Source organism: Schistocerca cancellata, chromosome 2 (genome assembly GCF_023864275.1).
Source record: "Schistocerca cancellata isolate TAMUIC-IGC-003103 chromosome 2, iqSchCanc2.1, whole genome shotgun sequence".
Taxonomy (NCBI): Eukaryota; Metazoa; Arthropoda; class Insecta; order Orthoptera; family Acrididae; genus Schistocerca; species Schistocerca cancellata.
The window spans coordinates 46,705,426-46,725,546 of record NC_064627.1 but is presented as its reverse complement, the minus strand read 5'-3'; the positions used below and the strand labels follow the sequence as shown (position 1 = coordinate 46,725,546).

At 41.9% G+C, this 20,121-nt stretch overlaps 1 protein-coding gene across 1 annotated transcript in view; it reads left to right on the top strand.

Moving 5' to 3' along the window:
* Nucleotides 1-20,121, top strand: part of LOC126150688 (dehydrogenase/reductase SDR family member 11-like) — a 97,334-nt gene that overhangs the window by 39,499 nt on the left and 37,714 nt on the right. Inside the window, exon 4 of the mRNA XM_049915892.1 lies at nt 3,314-3,443. Coding sequence (XP_049771849.1) covers nt 3,314-3,443 — 130 coding nt within the window. The remainder of the gene's footprint in view (nt 1-3,313; nt 3,444-20,121) is intronic.

Here is a 20,121-nt window from a genome sequence, read left to right as displayed (position 1 = left end):
GTGGACCTGGTCCAGTATTTATGCCTATGGCCTTCCCCCTCCACCAACGGCTGCAGGCGCTTCCTCTGTGGTCCGCGCCCATTCCCTGCGACCTGCTAGAGCGTTGCTGCTCCGTTTTCCGTCCGCTGCGGTTCTACGTGTTCCCTCTGCGGTCCGCGCCCACCAAACCCGCTCCTGGGGGTTTCATCTACGGTCTGGGGTACCAAGCGTTCCCCCTGCGGTCCGCGACCGCTCACCACGACCTGTTGGAGCGTTCCCGCTCCGTTTTTCGTCCGCTGCGGCTCTGGATGTTCCCTCTGCGGTCCGCGCCCACCAATCCCACTTCTGGGTGTTCCATCTTCGGTCTGGTGCGCCTGGCAGTCCGTCAGGGGCTCGTTTTCCATCTCTATCTCTCTGGTTCTGGAATGGGCGCGGACCACAGAGGTAGCGCCTGCAGCCGTTGGTGGTGGGGGAAGGCCATAGGCATAAATATTGGACCAGGTCCACTCGAGAAGCAGTCTCAGGTCGCACCTGATGAAGGTCACGAGCTACGTGACCGAAATATCGTGCAAGTACGACGCTGATATCCGGCAGAACACCCAACAACCCAGGATGTCAGAAGTTTGATTGTCAGAAGAAATTATTTGCGTTTTCCCGATTGAAGGAATCGCTACAACGGACCTATTTTCACTTCCCTTATAAGACAGCGTCTGTGAAAGTAATGTACCATTCGGGTACGATGTAGAATTCTCATGCATGTAAGGAAACAGGAAAATTCGCATTGCGCGAGATGGTGTGGTGGATAGAAATGGTGGAGGTGTGGATTTTAGATCCCCGTCCAGCGATCCCCAGAAAATTTCCTGTGGTTTCTTTGTTTATTTTAAGGCCCAAGCCAGAATAATTCCTTCAAGGTCACTGTTGATTTTCTAACATGATCATTGTTAAACTGAACTAGTAACCCCCATATCGACGGAGCATTAAAAGTTGTTCGCCTAGACCTGACAAAGTGCATTACAGATGGTATCCGCAACATAGAGAAGACTTTAATGCGAGGCACCTTCTCTGTCCTGTGTAGGGCCATTTAGCAAAAAATAAAAAAAAATCATGGTATACTTTTTTTGTTCACTATAGAAACGAAGGCGCTCAATTATTGTAACCTACAGATCTTCATAACATACTCTCTGTAGAGTTCCATGCATTTTGCTGTATCTGTGTACTAACGCATCATGTGCCAAAACCATTGCCCAGTAGTGCTAAATACTGTGACTTGCTCACTGTTACGACCAACAACATGCTGCAGAGTTGAAAGTAACATTCGTAATATTCATCAACGAAAATCACCACGGAGGAACTCAATGTACAGCACATCTGATGTATCAATTCCTGCACATGTCGAATCTATCAAACATTCTCCCCACACGTACCCCTCTGTTTCGTTCCCATGGTCGGTATGGAGGGATATGGAACTTCTTCAGTATCACACTGAAGTTTATGTATTTTGAGGAGAGAAAATAAAGATAAATACAGACTTGTGTTCATAAGGTCCCTGTCACTTCAGTGCCAATTGCGTGTGATTACGTGTGATGGCAGTAAATGACGTGATGGCAACGGTGTGGTAACGCCTAATAAGTGAATTAAATTAGCCTTGCCACTGAGAGTCCCCAGCTGCGGTAATCCCCAAGTTGCAACAAACTCCACTCTAAATTGACCAAGATCGGTGACTGGAGTCTAATTCTAGGAAGAGTAGAACAACCGGGCACTGACAATACTTTTATTATAAAAACAACTACCAGAGATACAATGCAAAGTGAACATTCACTCAGACAGAACGTTAACTCCAACTCACTAACCTAAATTGGAGATTCTCAAATCGTTCATGACGTGACTCGAAATCGCGTCCCCGCTAATACGACGGAAACACTCATGCGGCCGATACTGATTAACATCGAATTTATGAAAGCCTCTAGCCTTACTGGCACTGACAATGAAGGGCACTGCGATCAAAGAAATGTAACTTAACACACGTACTGTTAAAAGAGTTCCTATGTGCCGAGCCGTGGTGCGTATATCGCCGAATTCAATTCTGTGAAGAACAATTCTGCAGCGATTATCTGGGAACTGCTGCCAGTGGTCGCAGAGATAGTGCGTTGCGTAGCTGAAAATTCTGACTACACAGAGGACGTCAAATGGTGTCTGCAACCTCCTGGAGTCGAGGCCACTTCCGTCTAATGCTGGACACGAATTAAGAATTCTACTTCCTTATAAGCCCGGAGCAGAGACATTTCATAAATGTAAGGTCGTAAAGAAGCACTCTGTAATGACTTCGTCTCCCCCGAAGAAGCACAGGTTCGTATCTCTGCTCATAGAGAGACGAATGATGCAGTTCATAGTGGCAACATCAGCAAATTCGAATCTAATGCTGAGACAGTTCTCTGACACCTCGCCAGCAATGTCTCAAAACGCTATCCACCTAAGTTTATCACTCAGGAACACTCACCAGAGAGCTCTCAAAATCGCTTTGTAGCCAAATATATCCTACCGACACCACCAAGAGCCCCCCCCCCCCCCCAGAAGTGTCCAGTTAGTAGACCTCCCGTCGTTAGTGTGTATTCTCCTTACAGCCAATCACAGCCCCAACTAGAAATTGAGTACCTTCCACTCTACACATCAAGAAGCTATCAGTCAACCTCTTACAGCTCATGTTCATCTCAACAGAAACATATTATGACCCCTCCTCCATCTGCAATTGAACTAACCAAATTCGTTTCTGTGTCTTTTAGCAGGAATGTGGCTTGACCTTCTCATAAAAACTTCTTTCGGCCACTAGCATGCATTTGCGGCAGGCATTCCACGTACAAAAGGCTGTTCATGGCACTCTCTACAATCTCATGCTTTCAGCGTCATCTCGCCTAAGCCTCCTTAGCGACCACAGGTCAATCACGAGAATCCCTTTCCACCGGCCTCACGATGAGGCGACTGTCTTGGGCTGTAAACTACCAGCATTATCCTTTTAGATCCATGAAACTGGCTTCCCAGCAGCCCTTGTTCCATGTCGATCACAGGGACCATGAAGTCCCACTTTCGTCTTTCTGTCAGAAAATTACACTTTCAGTTTGCATCTCCACAGAAATGTTAGTATGAGGCTACCCAGTATCAACCAAGAAACGATTAATTATTCGATAGCTCCCGCCTCCCTAAAAAATGCGATCCCCTACTAAGTAAATGAAATACGAATTGTAAAAATTATTCATGTTTGGTGGTTAAATCTGGCAGTGTATAATCTGTATCCATACAGTACAGGCAGTACAAGTTTGTTTCTTTTTCTTGTTTCCAGTATAGCTGGCCACATCATGCCATTCGATCCATTGTGCTCGATGTACCACGCCAGCAAGCATGCTGTCAGGGCTCTGCTTGAAGGACTGAGGAAGGACCTGGTTGTCAGTAACAGCAAGATACGGTGTGGGGTAAGTTTCAAACGCATTATGTTGTTACGTTTCGAAGCCTCCGCGCAGGACTGGTGTTTCATAATTTTTTGATTACGTAAATACACTTTTCAATCATACAGAATTTTCCAGTCTGGTAAACACACAGTTCAAACAAGTATATATAAATTGAAGAAAAGGGAATGGATTGAACAGAACGTTAAAAAGCAAATTATAAGTATCCAGGCTTCGTGATAGAAATAGGAAGTTAATTAAAGAAACCATTGCTAACACAATCTCACAGACGAATTCTCCACTATGGAGCAGACTGTGTGCCCCTCTTAAACTTGCTGTCTGTCTGATACAGTGCTCTGAGTTTTCGACTCCAACCTGAAACCTTGACTTCGATAGCAAGACCCCTACTGGCTGACGTATCCACACAGAACCCGTCTTCTTACTTCCGCAGTCGCTCTGCCTCCCTCCACTCCCTCCTGCGCTCCAACCTTCACAGAAGCTTTCCATGGGCACCTTGGTTCACTGGCCTTCCTGAAAGAATGAATATGGGAAGAAATGCAATGAAGTAATCCTCTGTTGTGGCATAAGACTATTCGAATATTAAAGACGTGTAACAGTAATTGCTATTACGTGCTTGGATTCCACAAATAATCCGAATTCTCAGGCCTTGTACGATAAAGGGACTGCTCAGAAATTAGACTTGAAGCGAGGAATTGACCATTTTATGTGCCATGCTGAAATCAGTTGTGCACGAAGGCGAAGGTGTGCCGACATGACTTGTCAGTTTGCAGTTGGGGTTGCGTGGTGCCACGTGGCCGTTGACAGACATCCGGTGGCTTTTATCTTCGCATTTCTCTGTAGCCGGCCGTGGCTTTACAAACACCACTGAGAACAGCTCAACACGCGTCATGTGCTCAGTAATCGTTCTGCAGGATAAACCGTCACTAGACATTTGGCACAGAGCTGCTGTCCCATCGCCGGCCGGAGTGGCCGTGCGGTTCTAGGCGCTACAGTCTGGAACAGAGCGACCGCTACGGTCGCAGGTTCGAATCCTGCCTCGGGCATGGATGTGTGTGATGTCCTTAGGTTAGTTAGGTTTAATTAGTTCTAAGTTCTAGGCGACTGATGACCGCAGAAGTTAAGTCGCATAGTGCTCAGAGCCATTTTCTTGTCCCATCCAAATCGATCGTTTGCTGTCTCGCAGTGCAACATGAGGGGTATTTGATTTGCAGTAATTTAACTACAAAGGTGACATGCAAGCTATACTTTTGCAGTTTTAGGTCAGGTAACAAGAACACAATCGGAAAAGTGGACTGAAAGAAGAACCATCCAACACTGAACGGAAGCTGATAATGTCACAAAATGACAGTAGATCTTTGGATGAATGCAAGACTCAATCAGTCTGAAAACTGAATAGGAGACAGACTGAAATGTCCCCTAAATGCTAAGTCAGAGTGCCCTCTCTGAAACACGTTCACCTCTCCACTTTCAATGCCCTCAGATCAAACAATTCCGTCCCCTCGATGGCCCGTGATCAGGAGTTTTCTTCTTCTTCCCCCCAAATACTGTTTTTGATGGCACTGAATTTCCCATAGTGTTACCATGTTAATTGTGGGCTCATTTCCACAGTAGCACAATAAAGGGCAGAAATTAAGTAGCTCCACCCTGTCATTCGACGTTACAGGCTGCCAACCACTTCGATCCCACTCCAGAGAATCACTCCACAGCGACCAGTATCGAGACAAGATGTTTCCACGGCAGACTCACACAACTCGAGGCACCAGTCACAGTCTGCATCGAGTTCCCTACATACTCACACGCCAGCTTTTCGTGAATGCGTCCAGGTTTCTGTTCTGCGTATTGAAGAGTCGCCAAGATGGCACCAGCTCAAGAGAAGGTCCCTTAGTATCTACTGGGAAGGCATTTAAGGTTCCCTCCCAGGTTTATCAGGTACTTGGAAACTCGGTGTCGTCCATTAGCTGTCGCAGCCTTTTAATGGGACACACATTTCAGTGTGAAGTGAAACACAATTAGCAGTTTTCAGTGACTGCCGGGAGAGTCCTGATAATAAAGCGTGGCTTCACTGGAACCCTATTGCTCAGAGCGTTGCATACTTGTTAGTACACAGAAGAGGTCGTCACTTCTGTACATTCAAATGTACTTCTCTGTAATCACCTCCGTAATATCTTACATAGAATTGTTGTAAATATTTTATCAACTTATCATCAAAGCTAAATGTTTCGTGGGATGATAATCATTGAACACCTTTGAGTAAATGAAATCTGGTTTGCTGCGTTCTTTCTATTCCACATCACGTTAGCTCTAACTGTAAACGGCATGTATTCACGTATTTTACATCCCACTTTGCTGCGTTCCAACGCCCTTTTCCCTCTCAGTTCCTGTATATTCTCTACAGTTGGTGTTTTTGTGCTTTTGTTTCCTAACTGGCAAACTGCTGTGTATGTGTGTGTGAGTAAATCTCTCGCTAACTATCTGGAAGAAGTGTTCTAAATTTCTGATTAAAAAAATGGTTCAAATGGCTCTGAGCACTATGGGACTTAACTCCTGAGGTCATCAGCCCCCTATAACTTAGAACTACTTAAACCTAACCAACCTAAGGACATCACACACATCCATACCCGAGGCAGGATTCGAACCAGCGACCGTAGCGATTGCGCGGTTCCAGACTGTAGCGCCTAGAACCGCTCTGCCACTCCAGCTGGCATTTCTGATTACAATGTCTGATATTTAATCGTCTACTACTACCCTACTTCTGAACGCGAACAAATCCTTGCAAATAACTTTTTTGTGTATGAGATCCTGATTAATCTAAAACGCACGTGACTGTCTGTAAATTAGATTGTATGTGAATAATGGTTCAGGACGACTTTATCAGGAATAATCTGTCTTACACAATGGTTAACTGTTACGTAATGTAAATGTGCCCTTATCAGAAAAATGCAGCTCCAGACTTTATGTGAAACTCTGTAAATCAAAACTGATCTTAATTCTCTCTCAAAATGTTCGTTTAGGCCGTACAGTTGTTCCTTATTTGGAAACGGGTAACTCGGCTTTGCTCTGACTGCACTGCAAAAATGATGAGCTGAAATAAATCACTGCGCAGCAGTTTGCCTGTTGATATTACTTGTCAGACTGATTTTTGCTAATTCTGTTGTGGACTGACAAGACAGCCAGTCCACAGTGACGGGTAACCGAAAGGCACGCGTTTACACACGCCGGCTGGCGTTAGGTCTGAAACAGGATACGTAATGAAGGCTATAAAGAAAAGTACGTAGCTGCTGGAATACTTAACTTTAATCCATCATTTGTATACAGCATTCTTGATGATACAAGTGAGACTCTCTCTAGATATGGTTAATGGCGCCTTGCTAGGTCGTAGCTGAAGGCTATTCTAACTGTCTCTCGCCATATGAGAGAAAGGCTTCGTCAGTGTAGTCGCTAGCAAAGTCGTCGTACAACTGGGGCGAGTGCTAGTACGTCTCTCTAGACCTGCCGTGTGGTGGCGCTCGGTCTGCGATCACTGGCAGTGGCGACACGCGGGTCCAACATGTACTAATGGACCGCGGCCGATTTAAAGCTACCACCTAGCAAGTGTGGTGTCTGGCGGTGACACCACAAATTCAACTTTTCTTCCATTTTTTTTAAAGTACAGTATTCGCTGTCCAATGCAACAGTGAAAGGCATGACGGTGCTGGTCTTGTCTCTTCTATCTATCACGTAATACTAAGGATAATCTACATGAAATATTTATGAATGAGTATTGAAGTATTTTGAAACTATACAGGGTCGCGTCAGAGATATAAAAGTCAACTTTGTTTCTCAAAATGGGATGCTGTAGTTTGGTACTTATTTTCTGATAGCGGCTAACGAGACGAATCCAATGATGTTTAAGAGTAATGTCTTTGAAGGTCAACGAAGGTCACAAAGGTGGCATGAACGTCCATTTACAGAAGGTGTACGAAGTGATGACCATTGGTATCAATGCAGTTTTGCAATTTTCTTATCATGGATTGAGTGGTGTTCCTTATCACTTTGGCACTTATCGAAGCACATGCTCTGGCAATTCTCTGTCGTATATTGTGCAAATATTAAATATACGCCGAACACGGCGTATCAATCTAAAGTACCATTCACATGTAAACACCATTCGGCGGTTTCGCAATACAAAACTGATAGGAACGGTAAGACTAGTATCTTCGAATCAAGCGAATGTGAATGATGTATTCCTTCGTAGAACAAGTCTATATGCTTCTCATTTATAGAAAATGCTAACGAAATTCAGTGAGAGCTAGAGACTTATACGCTGAAGTATATCGTTCTCATACCCACCCTGCATGTCGTACATTTAAATATGTGTGTGATTACTTGCGAACAACTGGATTTTTAACGCATCGGAAACATATCTGTCAAAGGAAAGTTACTAACGAGGAAACGGAAATTTGTATTCTTGCCACTGTAGTTCTAGATCCCTGGGTCAGTTCGTGTCAAATCGAAAGGGAATCTTGCATGAGCCAGAGTAGTGTTGTTCGTGTTCAGCATCGCCATAAATACCATTCTCCTCGAAGAATTAACTGGTACAGATTGCATGCGTCGCATTGAATTCTGCCGATGGGTGAAACGCCCTGCTTACGTCCGCAGGACAGAACAGGTAGTTGGAATTTGGAAAGGGACCAAAAGACGGTTGTCAGTTACAGTCAAACACATGTAACTTTATTTAGGTGTCCAAACAATACAGCAAAAGTTTTTTGACCTTATTTATCCGCTGAATAGGTCACACTATTTTATTCCTTAAGGGCAAAACCACTTAAATTTAAAAAGGGCTGAAAGGCATTAACTTAAAATTCACACTCAAAACAGAATAGTTAGAAGGCAGAAGGTCTCACGTAAGTAAGTTCTATGACTTGGCTGAAGGCTCAACAAATCTAACACTTGAAAAGCAAACAAGTTTAATTTAAAGATGGCTAAAGGCCCATGATTCAAGATTTTTTTTAAAAAAAATAACACAAGGCAGAAGGCCTTATCTTCAATTAGACTGAAGGCCCCACACAGTCTGATTCTTGAAAGACAAGAACTTTAATGTAAAAACGGCTGAAGGCCGATTATTTAAAACAACTAAAATAATTTTTAGTAGGCAGAAGGCCCAAAGCTTTATCTTTAAAGAATATTTTACACAGGCTGAAAGCCCAAACAATCTAAAATTTAACAAGTAAGGAACTTAAATTTTAAAGCGGCTGAAGGCCCATTATTGAAAAACACAACTACAATAAATTTTCAAAAGGCAGAAGGCCCAAAGCTTTATGCAAAAAAATATTTTAAATGAGGCTGAAGGCCCAAACAATGCAAGACTTGACAGGTAAGGAACTTTCAGTTTCAAAGCGGCTGATGGCCCATTATTTAAAACCCAACTAAAAGCATACCAATTCAAACCGTCGGCTGTAAGCCATTAAAATACACAATCAAACACGAATAAGAAAAGGCAGTACAGGCAGCGGCGCTCAGAAGTTTTCGGGGGTCGGTCTGCACTTGGAATATTAACATTCGTTTAGGGGAGACAGGTAGTCGGCCCAACTACGTCAAATCCTCCGGCAACCCAACCAAGAGACAGTCGCCGGACCCACCGACAAGACGAGTTACGTTCCACCCGACCAGTGCACAAGGAACTCCAAAGCCTAAACGTAAAAGGCGTAGCCACCCACAACCAAGTACGCATAAGCTTTCAAAACTACACACACGAGTTGGACGGCGACAACATGGTGAGGAGAGGATACTACCTGAATTTTACGTCAGCGACGAGGGCAAGTAAGCGGAGCGCCAACGGCCACAAATCAGGAAATTCCGCTGGTGCATTTGGACTTCAAATAACCAAAATACAGTTAAACTCCACCAGACGGTGGTCAGACTTTCGCCAACTCGAAAACTCGATGTTGCTCATGGGAATACCCCCCACAGCCAACGATGAAAACCAACGGCACAGTGTGAACAGTCAGGCTTCGGTAATTAAATCACCACTTAACTTTGATGTCCTGGGTCAGTGAGCCACGAACCCTGTAATAATTGGAACAGCTCCCACACACTCCGACACTGCGCAGAGACCGCCACCGGGCCCGACCCGCTGTGTCGCACGGAGATTCCCTGGCTGATCCACACCAACCGACCGACTGCCGCACACCTGCTAGCCGGAAACTATAAGCACCAGATCAAAGATAGTACAAGGCGCGAATACCGATACACACCGCTGCTGCCACACGTAGAAACAGGAAGAACCACGGCATCGCCACAATAACCGCGGGATACCAAAAGCAAAGTAACAGTCATCGTTTAAACCAACACATAAGCCGGGGCCAGCACAGGTCAATGGGCTCAGCTTCAGAATCAGAGGGATGACATATTTATTAATTTGATTTTTTTTAGTGACGAGGCTACATTCACGAATCATGGAAATGTTTATCTGCATAACATGCAATATTGGGCAACTGAAAATCCATGGTGGCTGCGGCAAGTTGCACACCAAAACCGTGGCCGATGAATCTATTGTGTGGGATTCTGGAGGACTGAATTATGGGACCCTATTTCATCTTAATCTTAATGGTAGGAAGTACACCACATTCCTGCAAGAAACGTTAGGACTGTTATTGGAAGAAATACTTTGGGAACAAGGAATAGAATGTCGTATCAACACAATGGGTGTCTGGCACACTTTTTGGCTAGAATGAGTTTCAGAGACAATTCCCAAATTGTAAGATTGGATGCGGAGGAAATGTGTCATGGCCGGCTCGTTCGCCAGACTTAACGCCTCCGGTTTTTTCCTTGTGGGGATTCGTAAAAGACATATTTTATAAAGACGTTCGAACTACACCTGCAGAAATGCGAAAGAGAAATGTCAGAGCATGTGCTTCGATAAGTGCCGATGTGATAATGAACACCACTCAGTCCATGACAAGAAGATTGCAGCACTGCATCGATACCAATGCTCATCGCTTCGAACACCTTCTGTAAATGGACATTCATGCCACCTTTATGACATTCATTGACCTTCAAAGACCTTAATGTTGCACACCATTGGATTCATCTCGATAGCCAGTATCAGAAAATAAGTACCAAACTATAGCACCCAATTTAAAAAAACAAAGTAGACTTCCATATCTCTGAAGCGACCAACTAGCAACAAAAACCCAACGTCATATTATGGCCCCCGTTGTCCCATACAACTTTTGTCCTACAAGGTTTCCAGCTCCTATCGTACTTTCGGAGTTAATCTTGGTGGCAATAGTTAGAGACTCACCCTGTATAGAATGCTTTTAATCACACAGAAATAACTCGCACTAGCGTATATTATGACATCTCTTCTGCGTTCTCGCACATCGTTACCTTTGCACACGATCTTCATATTATATTAGTTTAGCACTTTTCCTTTTTAATGGTATAGTTCAACTACGAGCGGAGGAAGCAAACTAATTAAAATACTGGGCGCAATCCTGATAATCTTTCCTGGATACCAAGACATAGATATTATCAAACACAACGAAAACTTTACAGCACAAATTAGTCTTAGTTAAAAATAGTTCATTAACAGAGCTATCAGTAGAGCAAGTAGGATAATTAGAATACTGAGCACATGACTGATAATTCACTCTGGATACCCGCACGTAGATACTGGTAAACACAAAGAAACATTTGCACTACTGTACGTGTAATTACTAACTAGCGCTTGCAGTAATAAAAATCAGTGCAATTACCATTTTTATTTTAAATGAGCCGTCTCTTTTTAAATCGCCTCAGGTCTTCCCCTAACGTCACTCACGCATTACGGAACATCTCAAATAGAAATCCCCGTGCAGCCACATCCACCATCCCAGATCCTTAGTCAGCCATGACACAACATTCTCTCTGGCTGAGACAACTCCACACAACTGCCAGTTACTTCCTTCGCCTACTCGATTTTTACTCAATAACACAACCTCTGGTATGTCGTTGGTGTGTTTAACTATTCAGAGCTGCTTGTAGTGGCAAACATTCAGTACAACTAATTTATCTTCTGCTATTTACATACAAACATGCGCCAAGTGTCACTTCTCATGATATTTCCTATTTTTACAACACTTCTCCTAATATGTGTACCTTCCACACTACTGATACACCATAACCTCTCCCCCTGTCTATCTGCCTCAACACACCAACGCTATGTGCCTTGTTTGCACATTTGCTATAGCTTCTTGTTTCCCAAATCGCACTTTTGTATCGGTCCCTTGTGACAGTTTTCTTCGCGATATACTCCTCTTTTGTTCTTTTGGCTTCGAACCCTTATATTTACAGTTTTCTATTCGTACACACAATACAGTAAGTGCATTAAAAGGCGAAATTTCTTTGACTGGCGTGGTTTAAGACTGGGTGATACGTTTACTCTTTCTCTTGGGACTGTGGAATGACTTTGTTTGTGGGTACTGCTACTAATTCGGCGATACCTACATCCAACGGTGTGGTGGAGAACACTATCCTGAAGTGAGAGAAATATGTTTCTCCCACTGTAATATAGCACTTCTGTGTAATACTTATATTCTCTTTGCTGTGGTCAGTGTTAGGAATCTTCACATAGTTTACAGGTAGATAAATAAAAGTATATGCAGACAGTGTATAACGTACAAGCATTTCTCAGTCTTGAGAGTCTGACCGGCTTACGTCAAAAACAGTCAGTTTCCGGGTTATCTTGTTAACCCAGTAGACAAACCGCACAACGTTGTTAAACACCACACAGCAGCTATTCTGTAAGTTATTATTTAGCTGAAACCACATTAATGTAAGTTGCACAGGGTACGGTGGAGCACATTGTAATACTGTTTGTTAAAGTTTTAAACACTGAAACAGTTTATACAGAATCGAATACACGAACCATTCTGTAATTATAAATTGTAGTCTCCAGTCTGGTAGTACCATGTTCCTTAGCCAAGGAGGGCGCAAAAGTTTCTCGTGGTCGCATTTCTGGACACTTTACAAAATCTGCAAGGTGGTCACCAATAACTTTGTTTACACATAGGCTTGTGATTTGACATATGAACTGCCTTATTGTTGTCCACAATAACACTGATGTTCGCCTGGTAGTCTTCTCCCATGCAGAAGGTATTAGGTAGTAGCACATCTAAAGTTTATTATCTGATGTCCAAATCCGAAAAGTAATAATAGTCGTCTGCACGTAGCTGCTGCAATATTCCGGGCAGCCCTTCTATTCGAGCACACATTTCAATGGTAGCTAATTCCACTTCATATGGTATAGCCACAGAATTTTTGTATTCCTTCAAACTGATATCCAGTGCTTCCTTGCCGATCTTGTCCAATATTTCTCTTTCGGCCACACTAACATTTCGTGTAGGAGAAATGGTAGCTGCGCCTTGACACTATGTCTTGGCGTGACGAACTTGGAGAATTTACTTCGTATAATAATAACTAAATGAGCTATACATGTGTTTCTTTAACATTACGGGTTACCCCTTCTCTAACTGATCCTGACAGTCCGCTTTGTCACAGTTTTAACTACCATAATGCTATCGCAAAACGGTTCTGTAAAGGGGCTAATAACATTTAAGCCCTCCTTGCTAACGAGCGTACCATTTTCGGTATACTTTATGTTGCCAGTGACAGAAACAAGATTGTCCAGGTTCACCATCAGCTGGTCTCGTCCTCCTCCATAATAATCCTTGCATGTTAAGCACTTTGGAGGAATCCATGTTGACAGTTTCAACTACCACAGAAGACTGATCAGTTGTGGCTGTTAAGTCTCCTCTTTACTATTTATTATCCACGATGGCCGCACTTCTAGTAAAGTGATCTTTCGCTCATACAATCTAAATTTAATCGTGCTTGCAATCCAACTGTAAACTCATAGCCTAATTGCGGTATTTAGTGTGCAAGGTTTCCGTGGGACGCTGGGAGGGAGGCTGAAACACCCACGAGTGGACAGAATAGTGTAGGGCTTTATCCTATCATGATAGTGGGGTTTGCGGCGAGAGATAGGGTGGTAGGGGCAGTACTGGTGTATTTACAACAGAATAACGTCAACATACTGTTTGCAGCAGCGATATGTGTGTGTGCTGAAAAAAAAACCATGGTTTATCTAAAACAAACTCACCCTTTTACCCGTCAAGAAAACCAGAGACTGCTTGGGTATCGTGCTATAAAAAATATGATACAGATGCAAGGAAAGCGTTTCTGAAGAAGAGAAATTTGTTAACATCGAGTATAGAATTAAGTGTCGTGAAGTCGTTTCTGAAAGTATTTGTATGGAATGTAGCCGTCGAAGGAAGTGAAGAATGGACGATAAATAGTTTAGACAAGAAGAGAATAGAAGCTTTCGAAATGTGGTGGTACAGAAAAGTGCTGAAGATTAGATGGGTAGATGGGATGAATAGAATTGGGGAGAAAAAGAGTTTGTGGCACAACTTGACTAGAAGAAGGGATCGGTTGGTAGGACATGTTCTGAGGCATCAAGGGATCATCAACTTAGTACTAGAGGGCAGCGTGGAGAGTAAAAATCGTAGAGGGAGACCAAGAGGGGATTACACTACACAGATTCAGAAGGATGTCAGTTGCAGTAGGTACCGGGAGATGAAGAAGCTTGCACAGGATAGAGTAGCATGGAGAGCTGCATCAAACCAGTCTCTGGACTGAAGACCACAACAACAACAACATATTTCAAATCAGAAGTGCAGAAGCGGGCAAGTTTTTAGTAGGCAGCTTATAGGTTTTACAAAGTGACCACGCACGGGGCTAAACAGGGTCGTGTGTTTTATACCTGTGCAAGATCGTGTAGGTAATAACTTGATGTCTTTTCAACTACTCTGTTATGGAATACTATTAAACTTTGTCGGCTGCTATTGGAAATTGCGCACTACTATTGCCGCTGTAATCACATTATTTACCGTGTAGTGTGGCTCTGTTATCTTCGTCCATTCAGAGCGGCACCGTCATACTGCTACACTGCGATGTTGAGGTACGTGCCTCGTAATATTTGCAGCTATTTTGTTTAAGCTTTTCTTATTGGATGTCCTGGTATGGATGATGTGGGAGAGGGCTTGAATTAAGCGTATATTCTAGCTCAGCCAGCGTCATGGTCTTGTATAACCTCTGGTTGTGATCCACTAATTTCTTAGAACACGACAACTTCCACATCTACATATCTGTACGTTATAGATAATAGCATCTCATTAATACGTGTTGTGGCATTTGTTTAGCCTTTATAGCAGTGGAGGGTAGTCATACAAAGCTTTGCGTTAGGCGTATTACGATTTCTCTTTGTCTGCAAAGCGTACGAATTAGAATTCTCCTGGCGATTTTGTTTGTATTTCGATAATCATATATTTTAATGAATTATACAGACAATTTAGATGCGGCAATATTTAATGTGTGCTTGCAAAGTGCGAGGCGCCTCTCAATATATTATGGTGCACAGTTTTTTTTCGGAGGTCTCAACTCTGACGTTGTGTTTGAAAATACCACATATCCCAGTGCTACCTTCTTCCGTTGTGTAAATAACATTTTTGGTAATAAAAAATATTGTTCTTTGCCTCCTTCCCTAATACGATAATTATGTTATAAATAGGTTTGTGGTGGTATAGATAGTTACTGTTTTCTATTTTCGCAAGGCATATTTTGCGGAAATGCGACTGTACAGATCGAATACTCGCAGTAAATATTTAACAACGTGAACAGCGTTGCTGACGTAGTTTTTAGAATATTGTGGTCATTAACTCTGGCAATACCACGCCATTTTCAGTAACGCGTATTGCTAAGGGGGGCGGGCGTACTTTGTGCCTACCACAAAAAATTTAAAAAATAAATAAAACTCATTAATTGTACTTGACTTAAATTAATAACATACTTTTGAAAGCTCTTTTGACGCATAATCAGAATGCAGAACATGAATATTTCTTTCAAAACCGTTTTTAGAAATGCGTTTTACGTCTTTCATTTAAGTTTAGTAAGTCTAATTATCTCGGAATCTATTTCACACTTGCAACATACGTTTGTCACATGAGTAGCTCTTACAATTGTTGCAGATTATTGTTGTTTTGTTCACTTTGTTGTACTTTTCTGATTTTGAATGGCTTACACTAACACACAAACGACATCTACCTTTACCTCCGTGAGCTTTCTTTGCACCGAAGTTCTGCTTGATTTTCCATCCGAGAATACCCTTCATACTTCTAACTACAGGCTTGGACAAGCATGCAATATTTGTAACCCTTTCATCAATTCGTGGTTTCATGAGCTGTAGTCCCAGTTCTTGAAGAAAGAGTCGTCGCTTATTAAGTTTTTTCTTATTCCTGCCTGGGTGGTTCAACAAAAATAGTGTATAATTTACCGCTGATATGTCCACATGAGTACAGAAAACACCTCTTAGTTGAATATTTCCCCACCATTTGATCTATCTTTAGTCTCATTATAATGTAAATTTCTAATTGTTTTCTTCTTAGTGTCAGTAGGAGAACCAACTGCGGCGCCACAACGTTGAGATGATAGAAACAACAGATTTCTTTAAGGTTTTTCACTGGGAATATAAGAAACAATTGAAATATTTCCCGTACCAGTATTACTGAAAGCAAATTCACTAGAATGTAATTCTCGTCATGAGATATCTTTCAGTTCTCTAGGTATATGCTTCTTATTAGCTTGTAATATTCCCACGAGAGTTTGCTTGTGATTCCTCCATAGATCTTCGGCCAAATCAATTGAATTGTAATATCTGTCTGTGGTGACATGTCGCCCTGATTTATGTAGAGGAACCACCAGGCGTTTGACCACAGCTGCAGCGGAATTTTATTGTTTTGCACCATCATTTCTTTACCCAGCATAATGCTACATGCTGATAACATATCTGGTTTTAGCGTCTGTGAGCATGCGTATATGTATATCGTATTTACCAGGTTTTCCCTTCATGAAGATCTTGAAGGGACACTTGCCATGGAACAATGACAAAATTTCATCAATAGCAATGTGCATCCCAACAAAATAATATTTTCGCAGTAGTTCATTCATTTTATGAAAAACTTCTCGTATTGCAGCAAAGTTATCAGGTTTCCTGCGATAGATTCGCGACTCTCTACCATCAAATCTTACTATTTTAGTAAGCTGGTGGAAAGTGGTTCAGCTCATGGTAGCAGTATAAACAAACGTTCCTGAAGTGTAGGACCATAAATCTCTAACAGATGACTTACTGTCATTCTCCTTCCCCATAATAAAAAGAATTCCTATATACACCATGAATTCTTTACTGTCTGTCTTGGTTATTTTCTGCCTCAATGTCTCTTCATCAGTACGCTTTATGATATTGACAATTTCTGGAGCAGAAACTTTTCAAATGATTCTGTTTCTGTTCCTACTTTACCTTCGTCTCTTATGCCTTCTCATTCTGTCACTATGTTTAGTGCCACTAATCTTCTAATGTGAGGAGGTTTGCAGCTATAAATTTTCCCAGTGCTTGTAATGTACCTATCACTAAACTCGCAAGCTGCCTCGTCATCAGTTCAGTTGCCCAGTCTTAGTTTCTCTCTCACTGTCCACATCCTCGAACACAACACATACTTCTTCAGGTTCACTCACTACGTCGTCAGTTTCATCAAATTCAATTTGAGAATCTGTAGATTCCTCCAGAATCTGTGGTATTCCTCCGTCACTAGGTGACTGTCGATACGTTTTCAATCACAGTTGTATCTAACACTGAACTAAGTGCCCCTGAACAGGAAACAATAAAGACCCCAAGGGAAATGAATCATTGTTGAGACCATTGTTACTGTCAACCCAGAGAAATATAATTCCCATGCGATCTAAGGTCGCGCAGTGTTATTATTTGTGGAGTAAGACGACTGTCGTGGGAAGTCGCATTACTACCAAGAGCGGGAGACTCTATGACCATCTCACTTAAACTTAAAGTTTGCGATTAAGCTTAAACGAGAAGTGTGAAAGATTCATACAATCTGGGGGAAGACTTCATTAAAGACAATACATATTTTTTTTTACAAAATTTTAAAAAATAAAGTACCTGACTAGATTTCGACGTTTTCAAAAGGTAGGCATAAAGTAATGCATCCCCCGCCCCCCTTGGGTATTGAGAGGGTAAATATCGGTCAAATACAGTCTGCAAAGCTTTTACAGGGCCTTCTGACTGCAAGCTGCAGTTAATTACATGGAATTTAGTAGGCCTGTGCTGTTTGTAATAATAGCAATAATTGTCACTGGAAAGCTTCGTTTATATTTTTTATAGCGAACAACACGATGCATCATCGATGTCCCTCATAAACTGGTGCTTCAGACTAGTTAAACACGTTGAAATATATACGTTGAGGGTGTGTTTTGAATAATTATATTCAGTGTCTCTATTTGAATGCCAACGTAACATATTTTTCTGCAGCTATAGGCCTGGATAGGGTAGTTTTACGACATAGAATTGTAAGGCCTAATTTCTAAAATGACGACTGTTGATCTTTACCTTGGAGTGCATTCTTTAGACTTTGGTCACTAATTTAACGACTGTATATATATGGAAATTAATTCACACTTTCTTTTACACCGCAATATTTCAATATTGCAACATCAAACAGCGTTTTAACTTCCAATAGAAATGTAAATTTTGCATTTTTCGCGCTGCTGCTATTTTTTAATTGACACTAGAGCCATCAATTGGCGTGGTACAAAGATCGAACTATGGACTCGATTTTACAGTGTAATATTCTGCTGGTGATTGGAGGAATTGGGATTTGCAATTATTTCGCGTTTTCTGGGTTTGTGGAGTCGCATTTAAGCTACAGATCACTTTCAACAAATACGAATTTTTAATTTGTTATTTGTATTTTCGAAGCAAATGTTGACTTTTAATAATTTACAGAGAAATATCGATTTTTCATGCAGCCATCTGATAAGTAACAGGAGCAAGTAGGATGTGAAAATGGACTTGATCTTACTTATGTTTTCAGACCTTGTGGGATAGTATTTAAGTTAAAAGTCTCATTTTCAGTGAATAAGAATTCCTAATTCAGTACTTATATTTTAGAGCAAATGTTGGTTTTTATTTGTGAATTAAGAAGTATGCAAGTTACTCCTTCCAGTATGCCACAGCGAATGATACTTGGCTACCAACCTGAGGACTGGCATAGACAGTTCTTAAACGAATTTTTGGAAGTTAGTAATGCAAAAATAGCTTTAGAGTGGAAGCGAAGGTTTGTGGGAATGTTGGGGTGTGGTGTAGTGGGGTGTTTCATGCAAATTTTGCAGTAGTGCAGAGGAGGGGTGGGGGGTGGGGGGGGGGGTTGAAGTCAGTTTAACATGACATACATGTGCACTGCAGTAGAACCTCGCTGATGTTGACATCAGTAAAATATGAAAACCTCAACTGCATGAGATTTCCCAGAATGACCTCTAGGATGGGCTCATGGAAGTGACCTCTAGGTTGGGCTCATGGAAGTCTCTTTCTCTCCTTGCCCTACTACTTCTAGAATGGACCAACTTGGTGTTGTAAGATATTTGCTCTTAAATTTTAGTAACTCAAATGTAAATGAGTTTGAAATGAGGGAAGCAGTAGTGTAAGCGGCTACTGAGAATTTTGAAAAGTAAATAATAAAATGGTTTAGAGAAGATGAAAATACAGCTGGATAAATGCAGTGGTCAATAATACAATTATTCTGCATCTATGAATGGCAATCAGGAAGCAAAGCAGTTTACCTAGATACTGAGTTTACATGTTGTTCATTACGCAACAAAATTTGGTACGAAATGAATATGTAGGAACTGCAACAGTTTTACGACAAAGGTCCATGAATGTATGTGTTCTTCCGTGATTATGTGTCTCATAGGTGACACTGATGAACTAATAGACGTGTTAGGCTCTGAGGAAACTGTGCCCAACTAGATGGACTTCCAAATTTGATTCATTCCTGCTAAACAGAATTTCATACACATTTCGCAATGCCTAACCAATACAATTTCGGGGAGCAACGAAAGAAGGGATAGAAGTAACTTTCAATTTTATTGATGGATGGAGACATTTGAGTTTGTCCTGCTTCTTGTATTCAACATTAGGATTTTGGAAAATACTGACTTAGTTTCTAAACTACCGTATTCTTCTACTACTGATGTTTCTGAGCGCGGGTTCCGGTTCTAGATTTGTTCCTCAACACACATGCAACACCACCTCGCCCCCTCCCCCCCCCCCACCCGTCCACCCAAGTTGGTTGCAGTATTCCTGGGATACTGTGTGTGTGTGTGTGTGTGTGTGTGTGTGTGTGTGTACCCACGAGTGTATAAAGCTCTGGCCCTATACTTCCGTTTCACTCTCTTGCCAGAAAGCTCTGGCCCTATATTTCCATTTCACTCTCTTGCCAGATCAGCCACCTAAAGACGCACGTAGAAATTTTACACATGTTTCAGAAAGAGTGCCTAAAAGTAGTGAAACGAGTCTTTATGTAATTTTACTTATGTAACATAACTTACTAACAGCTATGGATTTGTCAAGACTTTTTGGTCGAGTAATGCATATATAAGTTCTTTCATTAGCTAGGAACACACACCATTCTGTGGATGCACTACACACTTACTCGAAAGCATCTGTCTCACAATACTTATATACGATTGGAAAAATAGTAGCTCGTTAATCAGACTGAGTAAGACAAGGCTTGAACTTTACTGTACATAAGCCAAACAT